The sequence below is a fragment of the Cupressus sempervirens genome, chromosome 6 (genome assembly GCF_028749045.1).
Source record: "Cupressus sempervirens isolate cs-2001-9-10 chromosome 6, ASM2874904v1, whole genome shotgun sequence".
Lineage (NCBI taxonomy): Eukaryota > Viridiplantae > Streptophyta > Pinopsida > Cupressales > Cupressaceae > Cupressus > Cupressus sempervirens.
This window is the reverse complement of record NC_143123.1, coordinates 266,981,544-266,997,603: the sequence shown is the minus strand read 5'-3', so window position 1 is coordinate 266,997,603 and position 16,060 is coordinate 266,981,544. Positions and strand designations below refer to the sequence as shown.

The 16,060-nt window shown below is 34.7% G+C and overlaps 1 protein-coding gene across 3 annotated transcripts in view; it reads right to left on the bottom strand.

Moving 5' to 3' along the window:
- Positions 1 to 16,060, bottom strand: part of LOC149552260 (formin-like protein 14) — a 120,514-nt gene that overhangs the window by 72,255 nt on the left and 32,199 nt on the right. For all 3 annotated transcript variants that reach the window (XM_089787785.1, XM_089787784.1, XM_089787786.1), the window contains 5 exons: positions 9,410 to 9,451; positions 9,217 to 9,297; positions 9,047 to 9,097; positions 8,847 to 8,928; positions 8,655 to 8,749 (listed from right to left, as the gene is read on the bottom strand). In XM_089787785.1, the coding sequence (XP_089643911.1) occupies positions 8,655 to 8,749; positions 8,847 to 8,928; positions 9,047 to 9,097; positions 9,217 to 9,297; positions 9,410 to 9,451 (351 nt within the window). The remainder of the gene's footprint in view (positions 1 to 8,654; positions 8,750 to 8,846; positions 8,929 to 9,046; positions 9,098 to 9,216; positions 9,298 to 9,409; positions 9,452 to 16,060) is intronic.

Sequence of the window (16,060 nt, the reverse complement as noted above, 5' to 3'; positions counted from 1 at the left end):
TCCAATTCATTCTCATCAATGTTTATGGACCTATCTAGAATACAGATAAGCAGAAAGTCTAGGACAAACTAACAACATTCATAAATCTTAATCCGGAGACAAATATGGTCAAAATGTCTCAAGAGCCACCATAGACTTTAGAGAATGGATCAAAACTAATAATCTGTTAGAAATGCCCACCAATAATGGAGTATTTACATGGAACAATAGAAGAAAAAATTTCATTTATATTGTAGAAAAATTAGCGGAATTGGATTTCTATATAACTGCATCTATATAGCCAATAGCAGGATCGGATCATTATCCAGTTAAAATCGAATTAACAAAACCTAAGAAACCCAATAGAAACCCAATCAAATGTGAAAAAATGTGGTTCTTAGTCAAAACATTCGTGGAAAACATTAAACAATGGTGGGATGAAGGTAACTTTATAGGATCAAAAATGTACTGCTTTGTATCAAAACTTCAAATGCTCAAAGAAAACATACAAAAGTGGAACAAAACACACTTTAATAATGTTTTCCAAGATAAATTAAAAAACGAAGAAGATCTGAAAAAACTTAATAATGAAATTATCAAAAATGGTATGGGTAACAAAAAATTCACTAAAGAAAAAGAACTACTAGCTAAACAAGAGGACATTCAAGCAAAAGAAGAAGTCTTCTAAAGACAAAAATCAAGGGAAAAATGGCTGGCAGATGGAGATAGAAACACAAAATTCTTTCATAATAGTAACATACAGAGTAGAGCTATTAAAACTATTAATCAAATTCAAGATAACAATGGTAGTATAATTGATAATCCAATAGAAATAGCAAGTAATTTTGTAACATATTAAGAGAATCTATTAAACAACCATGATTCATCTAATTTAACCAAACAAGAAATTATGCTTAAAAATATACCCAAAGTAATAACAGAGGAGGATAATAGGAAACTTAGCAAACCTTTTACAAAAGAATAAATTAAAATAGCTCTCTTCAATCTTAGTCCTAATAAATCCCCAGCGCCGGATGGTTTCCAAGCTTTTTTCTTTCAAAAGTATTGGGAAATTTTAGGAGAAGAATTATGGAAAGCTATTGAGGCAGCTAAGAATGGGGATTCAATTCTCACCGAAATTAACCATACCTTCCTAGCACTAATACCAAAAAAAATTGCAGCTATGTTACCATCAGATTTTCAGCCCAGAGCTCTTTGCAATACTATATATAAGATCTACTCCTAAGCAATAGCAAATAGGATTAATTCTAGACGAGCAAATTGGATTTGTATCAGGAAGATCAATCATTGATGGAATATCCATTATACAGGAAACCATACATTCAGCTGTTAAAAACAAGGAAGCTTGTATGTTTATGAAGTTAGACATACAAAAAGCTTATGATGTAGTAGATTGGAGGTTTCTATGTAAATGCCCAAAAAATTTTGGTTTCTCCAAAACAATGGATAAATGTAATCTTTAATTGCATATCTACTCCAAAAATATCATTACTAATTAATGGCACTCCTGAAGGATTCTTCAAGATTTCTACGGGTATTCAACAAGGAGACCCCTTATCACCTTTTCTTTTTATAATTATGGCAGAAGCCTTTGGTAGAGCAATCCAAAAAGCACAAAGTGATGGTCTAATAAAGGGCATCACTGTAACTGAAAATGTTTAAAATACTACCCATCAGCAGTTTGTTGATAACACCATTCTTCCACGAATTAGTACCAAGGAAGAAACCAAAGATTTTTTTTTAATTATAATGGATTATACGGCTGCATCACGATAGAAGGCGAATGCAAAAAAATTGGAAATTTACTTTTTAAATAATCCAAGAGACATGGAAGAATACATATGCAGACAAATGGGATAAAAAAAGAGCAACTTTCCATGTAAATATCTAGGGATATATCTGGAAAAAGGTGTCAAGAACAAAATGGGATGAGATAACATCCTAGAAAGAATTGAAAAACAGACTGAATCATGGAAAGAAAAATGGCTGACTAAGGCAAGTAGAGTAACCAAAATTAAATCCATTTTATCAGCTACTCCTACTTATCCTTTATCTTGTCTCCCTATTCCTACCTCTGTCAATAAAAAAAATGGAAGGGAAGATTAGAAATTTCTTCTAGAGTGGAATAGATGAGATAAAGAAACAAGCACTAATTAAATGGGATACAATATGTCGACCAAAGAACCAAGGAGGTTTAGGCATAAAAAACCTATTTTCACAAAATGAGGCTTTACAACCTAAACTAGTATGGCATTTATACAAGGAAAGAGATAAAAAATGGGCAAAACTTCTATATAAAAAATATCTTAATTCACTAGATCTCTCATCGCTTTTCAGAATTAGGGAACCTCCAGGTGGTTCAGAAAATTGGAATTTTATGATGAAATGTAGGCCTTTGGTCAGCAAATATCTAACCTGAGATTTAGGTAGAGGAGAAGAGGCATTATTTTGGGAAGACTCGTGGGATGGTCTGCCTCTGATCATTAACTCAGGAATATCTAGAAACGGCATTATTGAATTAACTAACCTATGGGGACCCAAGGTTTTAGATGCCAAAACTTTGGCAAATATTGATGATTCAAAGATTTGGGCTTGGAAATCTTTAGATGATGTCATAATACCACGTATTGATAAAACCATCCTTGAGAATATCTTCAAAGAAAGAATGGTGATCCATAATAATCACGAAGATAAACTTATATGGAGAGCATCTCAAGATAGAATATACAAAGTCAAGCTAGGTTACAATCTTATAATTAATTCGCAAAGGTGCGATAATATTGAGATCCCCCTAGATCTATGTTGGGATACTGCTTGTTTACCTAAGGCAGGCATCTTCCATTGGGCGGCATTTCAAAATAGGATTCTAACAGCTGGCAAATTTAGTAAAATGGGATTTGAAGGACCTTCTAGATGCATTTTATGCAAATGCAATTCTGAAAACTCAAAACATATACTATTTGAGTGTCCCTTTGCTCAAGATTGTTGGTATTGGGTTAAAAATCAGTTCTTGTGCACTACTCCTCTCCCACAGGATATTCAGGGTCTTCTAAGGGGATGGCCAATCAAAAACAAGATGAGCATTTATGAAAAACTTTAGAATATAAGACCATCAATCATGTGGTGGGAAATATGGAAAGAAAGAAATAGACAAATATTTCAGAATATAGAGCTTGGTAAGATCTCATTTCTCAATAAAGTTGAGGTAGCTGTCACGGAAGTTATGAACTGCCATGTTAGGAATACAACGAAAATAGAAGGGACATTCTCAGAATGGGACGGGAATATGAGAAAAAACTGGACACATCTGATAAATCCCAAAAAATGGACACATCTGATTAATCCCCCCTTAGTGTATCCAAAAAAGGATTCACTAGCCAAAAAAGCATGCACATGGCAAGCACCTCCGATAGGGTGGAAGAAATTAAATTTTGATGGAGCATCTAGAGGGAATCCTGGGAAAGCAGGATTGGGATGTATAATAAGATTTGAAAATGGAGAATGGTTGTTAAAATGAGCTAAACCTTTAGGTACTAATACTAATAACATAGTTGAACTAGAAGCATTAAAAGAAGGCTTAAAATTAATTATTAAAATGAAAATTAAAAAATTAATAATTGAGGGGGATTCCCAAATTATTTTAAATGCAATCAGAAAGCGACAGACACCAAATTGGATTTTAAATGCTAAATTGGAAAATGTATTAAACCTTATAGATCAATTTGAGGAGGGTAGAATTCAACACATTTTCCGTGAAGGCAACAGACGCAAATAAATTGGCAAATCAAGGAGCAAAGCAAGAAGACTTTATACATGGACTAGGATAAAATTGAGTTTAAACAATTAGGATTAGAATAAAACATAAGTTTAAAGGATCATACTTGCATCACTTCAAGTAGTAATTATTAAAAATACATGTATAAATATTAGGTTCTAGTTTAATAGCACCTCTCAATGATTTATTTCATACATGTGTGTTGGATTTATACGCGTGAATGCCATCTGTTATTTATAGCGCGGTTACCTCAAACTTTTCAGTGTTTTTTTATTAGCAATCCTTGTAGAAGATAGGTTAAGCATGGAGTCTGCTATTGCCCTCTTTCATGCTCTAGAAGTAAGGACAATGGCGTTTAAAGGGTCAGTGAAGCAAGAAAGGTGGACTAGAATTCTTAATCCAGTAGATGACATTACTAGGTTCGCTATCACCTGGGCTATTGGGGAGAAGGCGTTGAATAATGATTTCACCTGGCGAACCAACAGCTCTGTTATAGGTACCTTCATAGGATGTCTAGCTAGGGCTAGTGTGGAGAAAGGGGAAATTGTCAAGTTATGTTATAACATCTTTGATATCACCTGGTTAGTAGGTCTAGAAAATGTTGTCTTTAGCATGGATGAAAAATTGCGTATTTTGCTCCCTGGGGTCTATATGGCACATGAACCTAAGGAGTTGCAGCTTGTCAATGTGGCTGGGAGAGCATCCATGGTCATCAGAGACAACATTAAATTTTTCAATGCATGGCCGAAAATGGAGGCCAACATTAATTTTCTTTTTAGATGGAGGGGAGTGCGTGAAGACCCTAGCAAGGACTAGTTGATCAATTTTCTTCAAGCTTTTGAAGCTTATGTCGAGCCAGATATCAATTTTAATGATCTAGCTAGACTAGAATTCTCATTGCCAAATTTTATCAAGTCCAGCAAAGAATTAACAGCATATGTATTCCCGCCAAGGTCAACTGTTGATGATCTGGACAAGACCAAGGACATAATCATGGTATGCTGGAAGAAAGAGGATGAGGCTCTGCATTAAAAGCTATGTGATGGACTGGTTTTTTTGGGTTTAGATATGTTAAGGATAATCCTTGTCAGGTTTAGGTTCTTTAAGTTTCGTAATATTTGTTAGATTTGGCCCTAGGTATGGCCTCTTTTGGTTTGTTCTTCATCTCCATACCGACTAATAAACTCTGTTGTATTTGGTTTTATATTTGTTGTAGGCTAGGTTTTATGGTTATATTAGGTTTGTCTACAATTGGTAGGGATTAGTTCATTTATGGCTTTTTGGGCACAAGCCAGAACCTGTTAGTAGGGATATTATAGATAGTTGTTTGAACAAATGATATATAATGTATAAAGGATTCACTACTAAATATATAGTTTAGTTCTTGATATAAAATCAGACTTGTTTAGTACTAGTAATTTTAGTTTTAAAGCATATGATTTGATATATTTATCTAGGTTTCATACCAATGTATGGATAGCAGAATTGGGTACTATATTTCCCTTCTTTGTTCAAATTTTGACTATGCTTCCGTTTAGTAGAGGAGTTCATCATGTTGAATGTTTTACATTAGGCAGATAGTATTTTCTGATTAATATTAGCTTATGTCGTAGTTAACATAAATAGTAGAATGCCTTCAGTTTAGCTTAGAGGGGATAATGAAAATAATAGGCATTCTAAGAATTAATGGTAAACTAAACAAATAGCAAATCGTGGTTCATATTTAGTAGACAATCATTAGTAAATAATTCTATTTATAAATCTCATTAGTACAAATTAGGATACTGTTAAGGTAACGATGTTTAATACACATATGATTAATGCCCAGCATTAGATAGAGTAAATTTATGAATTGATGAATTTATGTATATTAAATTTGAAGTGGGGTAATCCTGAGTACAAATGAAATGAAATTACCTCCTACAGCTTTGTTTCGCTAAGACTATTAATAGGTTGTTCGGACTTTATTCTAACATCTTTCTTATTACCACTTTGATTTTGTTTACTAATCCCTAATTGGTAGAAAGTTGTTTTTTGTCATGCAAATGCTTTGTAGGAATCCCGATGATTAATAGTTGGATTCTTGTCAATTTTGTACCCTGTTTTCTTTTCAACAGAAGATCCATTGTAAATGTATTATCTTATTATGTAAAACTATGAATGTAAGAGTTTCGTTCATACAAGGGTATGCCCCTTTTAAGTCTGTATAATATAGGACTTCGGTCTGGGGCAAGGCTGGAGGTTTTCTTCCTCCATTCTTTCCTACCAGTGCTCGTTTGAACGGAGAACAATGTAACTTTTTCTAATTTTATACAATATAAAGGCTTCAATCGCTTACCGATCAAAAAAAAAAAGTTATAGATATCAAAAGTATGAATATCGCATCACAAAGAAGATTACATTGAGCGGTATGATATAACATTCAATTCAATATTCAAGATGACCAATAGAATATTAATAACATGTTTTCTTTTTTTTAAACGAACTTGTTTGTTTGGTTGGATGAGGGATGCCCAATTATCCTCTGGAGGGGTTAAGGGACCCGTTCTCGTCCCTTGTGCCCTCAGGGGGATTCAGGATGTCTCCCCATCTACTCAAGGGATAGTTGGGCATTCCCCCTTCTCTTACAGAATAGTGGCAAACTGGTGGCGCCACTAGAGACGCCAAAATGGCATCTCCCCATTCCCAGTGTGTCCCTATATTAGAGATATTGGGTTTTTTTTTTGGGGGGGAGGGGGAGGGGAAGGGGTATGTTACGCTACTTTAAATTGACAATAATTCGCTAAAAAGCAATTCAAATTCTAAACCTTTTCAATCTATTGAAAATTCAAAATTAATATGGTTAAAGAGACAGCAATATTTTTTTATTTACCTTCTTGAGTTATCATCCTTGGTGTGATCTTTCATGATGTGATATGCTCACTGAGTTTTTTGTTTTCAAGATTTCATGGTGTATGAATGTTTCCTCTAAAGCTCTTCGCATCTTCCATTTACCCTTGGTTATAGTTATGATCTGTGGTGTACATCTTCTCTTAGGGTTTGTTTGGTTCGTGGAAGATGACAAGAATTGGCTTTTTCATAATCTGGATTTGAAAATTTTTGTGTTTGTTTCAAAATTAGAAAAATGGAATTAGAATACCCGACTTCTAATTTTGCCTCAAAACCAGGTTATCAGACTTCCCAGTAGCAACTAGGAATTGAAAATCAAAACCTGATTATACTTTTTGAGGAGTGTAAAAAAAATTAGATTGGACCTTTTTTTGTTTGCGTTGAATTCCAAGCTTACGCATAAAAATGTATCTTTCTAGTCATCTTCTGAGTGAAACAAATGGTACAAGTAAAATTCCAAAAATAGGAATGAAGATTTGCGAAACCTTGATTTGGCTAAACCGAGATTTGTAAAAAACTCTATTTTTACAATTCCACAAACCAAACGGACCTTTATTGTGGACCACTGTTTTCATCCCTTACAAGATCTTCCACTTATTTTAGGGAGTAGCTATAGGATGCAAAACGCACAAATAATATCCTACAAAAAAAACTAGCAAGGTTATCCTAAAGAATATCACATTTCAACAAAGAATATAAGATAAAACTGATCTTTCACAATATGACAGTTTGTACCAAATTAATAATTCTATAGCTATTAGAAGTGGAGGCCATCACCAAAGCAATATGATAGATAGGCATCCTTGATGTTCATTGCCACAGGGCTATCATTAAAATGGAACTCCAATGCCTCTCTAAACCATTACTGGAAATAAGCCAAATAACTACAAAGTTGAACGATTAACCAAACTCGTTCATTCTTTTCATTTCCCAATAAAAAGAAGTATTTTAGCTCAACTACTAGTTCAAGGCAAATAACACTTTAACCATCTAACACAAATTGTTTAGCTCAAAGAGTCAAAAACTATAAATCATTTGTTAGGGCTATCCCTCCAAGGGATTCTTTAGCCACCCAACTTTGAAAGCTTAATACTACAGATACATGGTGACACATCCCCTATTGAAAATGCAATGTTTATTTAATGGGTATCTTATTTTAGTTTGTTCCTAATTATGGCTTCAATTCACGATTGTTTCTTGTGGGTTGCATTAATGTTGGTTCATTCATTAATATTATGTTATACTCCCAAACAATCTCTTTAGAACTGTAATTTCCTTAAGACCATTAATTTATCTGCTCCTGATGTTATTCGTCTCCAATGGTGTGCGACTGTATCCCACAGAGGCTGCTGGAGGCACCTGGATGTGCGTGGAAGCTGCCTGGAAGTGGCTTCCGGCCAGCTTCCACCCACCTCCACTCCTGATTCCGCCTCTAATCGCATCCGCTTCCGCCTCTGCAGGCAAGAAGCATGAATCGGTATCCAAGGTTTTATCATCAAACATGATTAAAAATGCTCATTCCAACCCTTGGTCTTAGCATGTTGACCATATGACCCATTTCTACAACTTTTGGTAACACGCCAACTTTCAGGATCTATTAACCTAATGACCCTATTAACTTACTACTTGGCTTCGGTAGCCTTATCACATCATGTTTGGTCTGTATAGACCTTATTGATATTCATGGTCCATCAAAATACAAATCTTTCATATATGAACTCCTAGAGACCCTTGGAGCAACAAGGTGCTGCTGCACCAGTTTGGGAGAATAAAAGAACATCAGGAAGCCTCGTTTTGATTATTCAAGGAATTTTTTTTAGAGATACTCTCATTTGCAGCTATTGCCAGATATTTTCTCAAGATAAAAACCCTTGGAGAATTGTGAATTGGACTTAAATGCACATGCTGAAATCTACTTTCATATTTTTAGGCATTTTTTTATCAAACCATTAATAAAAACAGAAATGTTTTCAAATTATTCATAAATTACCTTGCACAAATAGTGCATAAGAGTCATTTTGTTGTTTCGTGCACGCGTGTCTGTCAGTTTAAGAAGACTATCCAGTTTGAATCCAATTGCCGAACCTAAAAAGATTGTCAAACACATTAACACTATGTTTATGTATGCTTCTAGATCAAATTCTTTATACTCTTATTTTCATGAGTGTTTTTTGACAAATACCTCGTGCTGTTCCCTGATTCAATGCATTTCCCAGTGAAAGAATTGTTTGCATTATCCTCTTCAGTTTGACAGACTCTCTAACCTGATCAGAAAATTATAGAAGGAATGGTTCAGTTCTTGTAATAGGTTACAATGTCCTACACAATGAGTACAACTAACATTTATCAATTGAAGGAAAAGTTCTGTCAAAACAGCAATACCTCTCTAGAAGCATGATTAATAATTTCTAAATTAGAACGTAATTCTTTCACCTGCAAAAAAATAAAGATATGCTTCCAATGAACAGCTATGAATAAACCAATAATAATATATAAACCTTTTCTAATGTGATAATATCACAAGGCATAAAACTGGATATATGCAGTATTACCTGGGTAGAGAATGTAATCTTGAATGAAAACACTCTCAACTTGGATTCTACCCTTGGTACCTTCATCAGTTCAAGGAAGAACTGCATATGTATGCCCATCAGCACTACTAGTCACAGAGTGGCAACTGCCTAAATAGGATTTAAGATACAATGCAAAAGCATTTCAAGAATCAGAAGAATTGAAACGGCATACCTGTTCACACTTTCCCAGCATTTCTTTGTTGCCTAAATAATTCTGGTTCACAAAATGAACAGTCTTGTTTGGTTAGTATCAAAAGAAGGCCTAGCTAGTTCCATGTATAATATAAATAGTAAGTATTAGCTGTTGCAACTTTATCGGTTATACTAAATCTCATTTGTTTAATCAGCAAATGCCCAATAATCTCATTTGTTTAATCAGCAAATGCTAAAATTTCAAGCAAAAGAAACTTAATAAGTACATACACACATAATTAATTGCACTACAGTAGATAGCAGATACATGGGATTCATAAAATGATATAATGAAGGAACTGAAGCAGTAAAAAAAGTTACTCAAAACAAGAATATGTGTCGCTTAGCTTACCGATTTAGAATATCTAAACAATTGGCAAAGTAATATCATGTTTATTTTCTACCCTGCTATCATGCTCTGTCTACTAGTTAAGACATTGAAAGCATTAGTTAGATGTTTGTACAGATGCTATTCCTTCTTTATTTAGTGCCAAGAAATTAATTAGAAGTTGAAACCATTAGGTAGAGCTTTGTACAGCTTCTATTCCTTCATTATTTAGCGATATTTCACTATAATTAGTTGAGAGCTTTTTGGTGCTAATTCTAAGCAAGTAAAGTGCACAACCTAACCTTATGACAGAATGCAAGGGAGAAGTTCCTTGTTTAATTTCTGTTTATGTGCATATTTCTGTACCCAATCCCAAACTTAATTGTGCTACATGAAACTCGTTTGTCGTCAAATTGTCACTTGTGTGACAAAATTGTGTCGTAGTCAACGATAGTTGTTTTTGGCCCAAGTCAAACATTCATGTCAAAATCCAAAGATGTTGCATAGCCAAACATTTGCCATTTGTCCATTGTTTTCAACACTGATTATTGAATGATAATTGATAATATTTTATTTTAATTAATAGCTAATAATTTTAATTAAAGTTTTTTGTCAGACGATCCTGATTCTTAAATTTTAATTAATAATCCTGAAGCTTGTTTTATGCGCCCTTTGATAAATAAACCTTAATATACGCTGCTTTGATCACATATACATTTTTACATTGATTAAATCACTATAAAAACGATTTTTAGATGAATTATAGAAAACATTTAGAAATACAAATATTGTCAAATGTATATTTAAATACATGAAATATGAAATCCATGGCATGAAAATTTAAATTGCAACCCTATGCCACAAAGGAGCTTGCATTACTCATCACAACAAGTCATGTGTTAGCATCTAAGACAGGTTTTTGGCGATGATGTAGCCATGGTATTCACTTGTGTCTAAGTGACTGGTGTGTATATTCAAGTGAGGAAATTATTATTATTTTTTCTTGAAGCCTTCGACACAGCATGTTTTGTTGTAAATCTCATTAACAAAAGAGGAATGGTTAACTAAAAAGATAAATGGTTATAGTATCTTTTGACCTTAAGCTATGATACTAAAAATGGGAATATTTTATGCACTATTTTTGCAAGGCATGATTAAATAGTTGCAAGTAATTATATTTTATCATTTTCAAGGTCTCAAAAATAGTATGTAAGAGAGGACTTGTGATACCACATACATTACCATGTCTCTCTTCTATCACAACCTTCCGCATAAGATCCTCCACCAATTTCGAAGAATCATCCATTCTTGACAACACTTGGACAATCTTGTCCTCTTTGACCAAAAGCATATCCAATAAGTCAAGGAGCGATAATGGTTTTTGACCATCTCCTTCAAACACAAGTGGGCTGCTCTCCAAAGAATTTTTTGATTTTTCATCACCTAGGGGAACAACATTTACAGATGTGTCCTCTAACTCAACGCGTGTCATATCATCCATCCTGCCAACATTGCGGTCCATTTGATCCTCAAAATTTGACATAATTTCCAGCCTATTATTACCATAAAATTTATCCAAACTAGTTTCCATGTCGCCAAATAAGATGCTGGAGTTTTCCATGTCTAAATAGGATAGGGAGTTGCCAACGTTGGCGGGTTGGTCAACTCTTCTGTCTGGGCCATCAACATGCTCATCAGAAGGACTAGTGTAAACAACTCCATAAGATATTTCTGTCTCTCCATTACCTGATAGTATACTTGAGCCATTATTAGTGCTACTATCTAGTTGATTGATATCAGCCCTATGCAAATTCTTGTAACTGTCCTTTGCAAGGAGATCTCGAGCCAAAGCATGATATTTGTTTCTCATCATATCCGTCTTGTTTTGCAGCTCTAGCTGAAAGTCCACGTAATTAATTAAAGGAAATTATTTTTGAAGCTTTGACGGAAATTTGTTATAATCATCGTACAGACTCCTTACTACAGTTTTAATATCGAGCTAGAAGTCTCGTCCCACTTCCTCTACCATGTAGCTTTTCATGTGCCTGAGATGGACCCAATCCTGTTTCATATGTTCTACTTGTAGGCTTACTTTTGCAAACTGAACCTTGAAGCTAACAACAGATTTTCAGAATGTTATATTACCACTCTACTAATTTTGACCACAGAGTTCTAATTTAAAACTGGGGTATTTCATCAAATAGTTTACAATCTCTAATACCACCGTAAATGTTCCTATATTCTGAAAATCTGGAACTGTTAGAAAGGAAGTTGTGTCTTCTAGTATATCAATCTGGTTTTATCAACAAGCTTAGGAAGCTCTACATCAAATCGACCTTGCTATTCTGATATTATTGTTCTTAGAATTTGGTGTTCAATAATATTTGTTACAACACATATTCCCCGAGTTTGTTATTCATAACAACAGCGAAACGGCTAATTTTCTTGCACAACAAACACCAGAGAACTTTTTTAACTGTAGGAGGATATGAACCATTTATTCTTTTCCTTTCACACATAAGGCAATAGAAAGGGATTGCCCCGCACTAAAAAATGATTCACACTGAATCCTGTCACCAAACCCAATAAACTTCAGTTCCCCTTTTCAAACCAAAACATATTGTTCTCTATGCACTACAGTCTTGATGAGTAAACATGGCCTAAGAAATAATGCCCATTATAAGCATCAGGGCCTTTGAATCTTCTTCAATTGCTCATGTTGAAGCTTGAATAGGCTTCCATGTTTTTCCCAAACTTTAGTACGTACATATCTTGCAGAAAATAAATACAAACACCTCCTCTGGGCTATTACAGTCTTTGCACATGAATGAGTCTTTGTTTTCTAATTCTAGACGTGGAATATAACTTCAGACAAGCCTCATGACGAGCAATCAATCCTTTCTGTACATCATATTTACTTGGAACTTTGGCAAATTTACCCACATCAGAGAAAGACCCCATAACCCATACTATCTTTCCTTTGCAAATGTTTCTAGAATATATCAAGCAAGACAATTTGAGCCACAACACTGTATTTCCACAGCAGGAGTGGCAGAATAGAGCTGGGCAGAAGAGGATACACACAACACTAGCGACTATAAGTTTAATAACCCGTATTATGGTGAGCAACCCTGCGAGTTCAAGAGTGTTTATCTTCGATTCACCTTCATTCCCTGCAAATCGCTCACCAACTCCTTGCAACATCTTCCAATGACTGTGCCGGCTGGATGAAAGGCAGTCTGGTTCCGTGAAGAAGACCCAACCACTGCTACGTTTACCATCCCTACCCGACTACCACTGATCTGCATTAACCTGATGCCAAGATCATGAAGATGATAGAAGCTGTTGACGGGAGAAATGACCTGACTCCAATGCTCACATTTTTCCCTCGGCTTCTCTCTGCATTGAATCCCAACTCTCACTAGTTGTTGAATCAACCAGCACCCATGAGTGATGAAGGAATGCTCAAGGCGCAACGGTAATAATGTGAGTATCCCTATTGGTAGATACCATCTCACACAACTTCCTACAGAAAGAATGTACAGACACGTGCAACTAGGAGTGTTCTCTTTCTCGACTATCTGTAACCCGAACATCCTGGCTTGAGTCTTGCCCTTAACCACGATGTATTGCTCTTGTCGGCCCTTCCATATTGACGCCTAAACTCAAAGTGTGGAGGTAAGCATGTTACCAAACAATGGTGCCTGGCATGTCGTCTTCCTCTACTGTCTTCAGTCTACTATTCACACCTCTCTACCTGCTTCACTGTCCAACCTTGCTGATTTCTGCCAATGTTATAAATTTTCAAAGAGAGAAACTTGGAGTGACGTCCAAATCTCTCGAAAACTAACTCAAGGGTTTTCGTCCTTAGAGTTTTTCGAACCAATCACAATAAAGCAACTAGAATATGTAGCATATTGTTTTCATAATCTCTTGTTCCTACATGACTATTATTTGATGGGAATCGAAAGAAAGGTTTAACTTCCTTGCATTGACCAAGACAGTCTCCAATGCTAAGTTCTTGAAATCAATAGCTTGGCTCCAACTTAATACATTATTCATAGTTTTTGAATTCTTCAAATAGGTTTTAAAATCAGTCCTGTACTTCTAATATTCCAAAAATCTCTCTACACTGTTATGAATACCACTGTTATTGAACCTCGCAGGCTGGCAAGACCTTTGATTCTAATACCACTGTATTATCCCTTTTTGGATTTTTTTCTAAAAACCCATGATATAAACTTGCAGATTTAAATCCGAACAATAAACCAATATTTGATACAAATTCCAGAAACTTAACCAATTTGTAACCCGCAGATTTGCATACAAGGAAACTTAGAAAACTTGTTTTATTCCTCCAATATTCAGAAAGTACATATATAAACTAGGAATTAACTCAGATATCCACCAAAGACGTTACTGTACTTTAATAACAGCAATACAATAACATGCAATAATCCAATTTTATAAACAGAAATAACAGTCAAATTGGCAAATGTAGATAAAACCTGTAAGAAGGCTAGGTTTGCGTCCAACCTTCAAAAGCTTCTTCAAGGGTTTGTGTCCTCGAAGAGATAACCAGCAACTGTTTCCAACTTCCAGATTAATATTTGTTTTAAATATTATATCTTCATATATCCTCTCGTGTGGAGCTTGTTATAACTTTATCTCTTTTCCCAATGTGATGCACGCTCTTTTAAGCAATGTGAGATAAAGCACCTTTTTATCCTTTAGTCACTTAAGTGAACATAGTACCTTTTTTAAAATAAAGTGAAGTTAAATGAACTTTAAAAGTCACTTAGCCAGTAAACCATATAGTCGTCAATTATTAAAATAATTGACCAAACGAACTTGAATAAGCACGTGCAATAGCTCGTTGGAAAGCTCTCAGCGAGACGCTTCCAAACCAACACTGAGATTTCAAGAATACTGAGTTCAGTTTACTTACTAAAAATACTAAGCATTCAAACAACCTGCCAAAACTGCTCTAATGGGTCTGAAACTGGAAATGTCTAGGCCAAATCTCGAACTGAACCCTGTAAAGAACCTTCTAGCCCCCCGAAACCTAGGCGAAGTGAGCCAACAACACTGAATTATAATGTCCCAGAAAAAGGGAATATTACAGCTAACAACAATATCAACATCAATACGTAAATAAATCATGAGAGCAATACTATAACAGCATTATAAATTTCAATGAAGCATCATAACAGCAGTCTCAAACATCAAAATGCAACAGCCTATGAAACTAAGCCTCAATCAGGCTATCAATATCCAAAGACTCAAAAGCATCTGAGTTACTATCACCCTAGGACGAAATTGGATCATCCAATGGTAGCTACAATGGTCAGAACAAAGTAGTAAACATTTTCAGAGCAAATTAGGTACAATCATACAAAGAATTTTTTGTTAATTGCAAAACTCAAAAATGAAACTTTTCAAGCATGATTTTAAGACTTGGACTTGGCATATCTAGGAAAATTAAACAACTATAATATTTATCATCCATTTCATTGAATATGATTTTAATACATTTGAAGTTAAGAAAATTGTTTTCGTTCTCATATAATTAATTCTCATACATTTGAAATTAGAATAGCTGTTTTGATTCTCATACATTTGAAATTTGAATATATTGTTTTGATTTTCATATGAAGGTATACAAGCAAACATCCTATTTTAAAGTTTTTTAATGCCTAGAGGCATTTATAGCTATAGGTGATGATTGTCTGTCTTGGAACGTCCACAAGACCCAAGGATTTTTTCTGCCATTTTGGAGGATTGTGCAAGTATCAAGGACGGGAGGGGAACGACCACTCTGCATCCTGCCATCTCCAAAACAACTGGGAGACGGAGATGCCAGGTTTTGGGGCAGCAGTTATGTCCCTATGTTTCATAGTACTTTGGGATCTAGATAAGGGATTTTTGAAATTTCAAATATCAAAATACCCCTTGGCCAAGCTATAACATATAGCTTTTTAACAATAAAAGGCATATGTAAATATTGAGGAACAACAAAAAACTTTAACTAGTCAAAGATACAAAAATCAATAGGAATCAGATACCTATTTCAAAAGGCCATGGTCAATCTGTTGAATTCTCTAGGATCGTTTTTTGCAAATGTAAATAACACTGCCATTGTAATTGGTGTGTTCCAAATGCAGATTTGAAGACTCGTAAATATGAGAGGAGGAGAAATGTCTCATAAAGAGACATGAGACATGTCTCTATGGTTAATCATCATTAGATAATAATAATATATTAACAATAATATAAATAATCATATATATATTTGTCTAAATG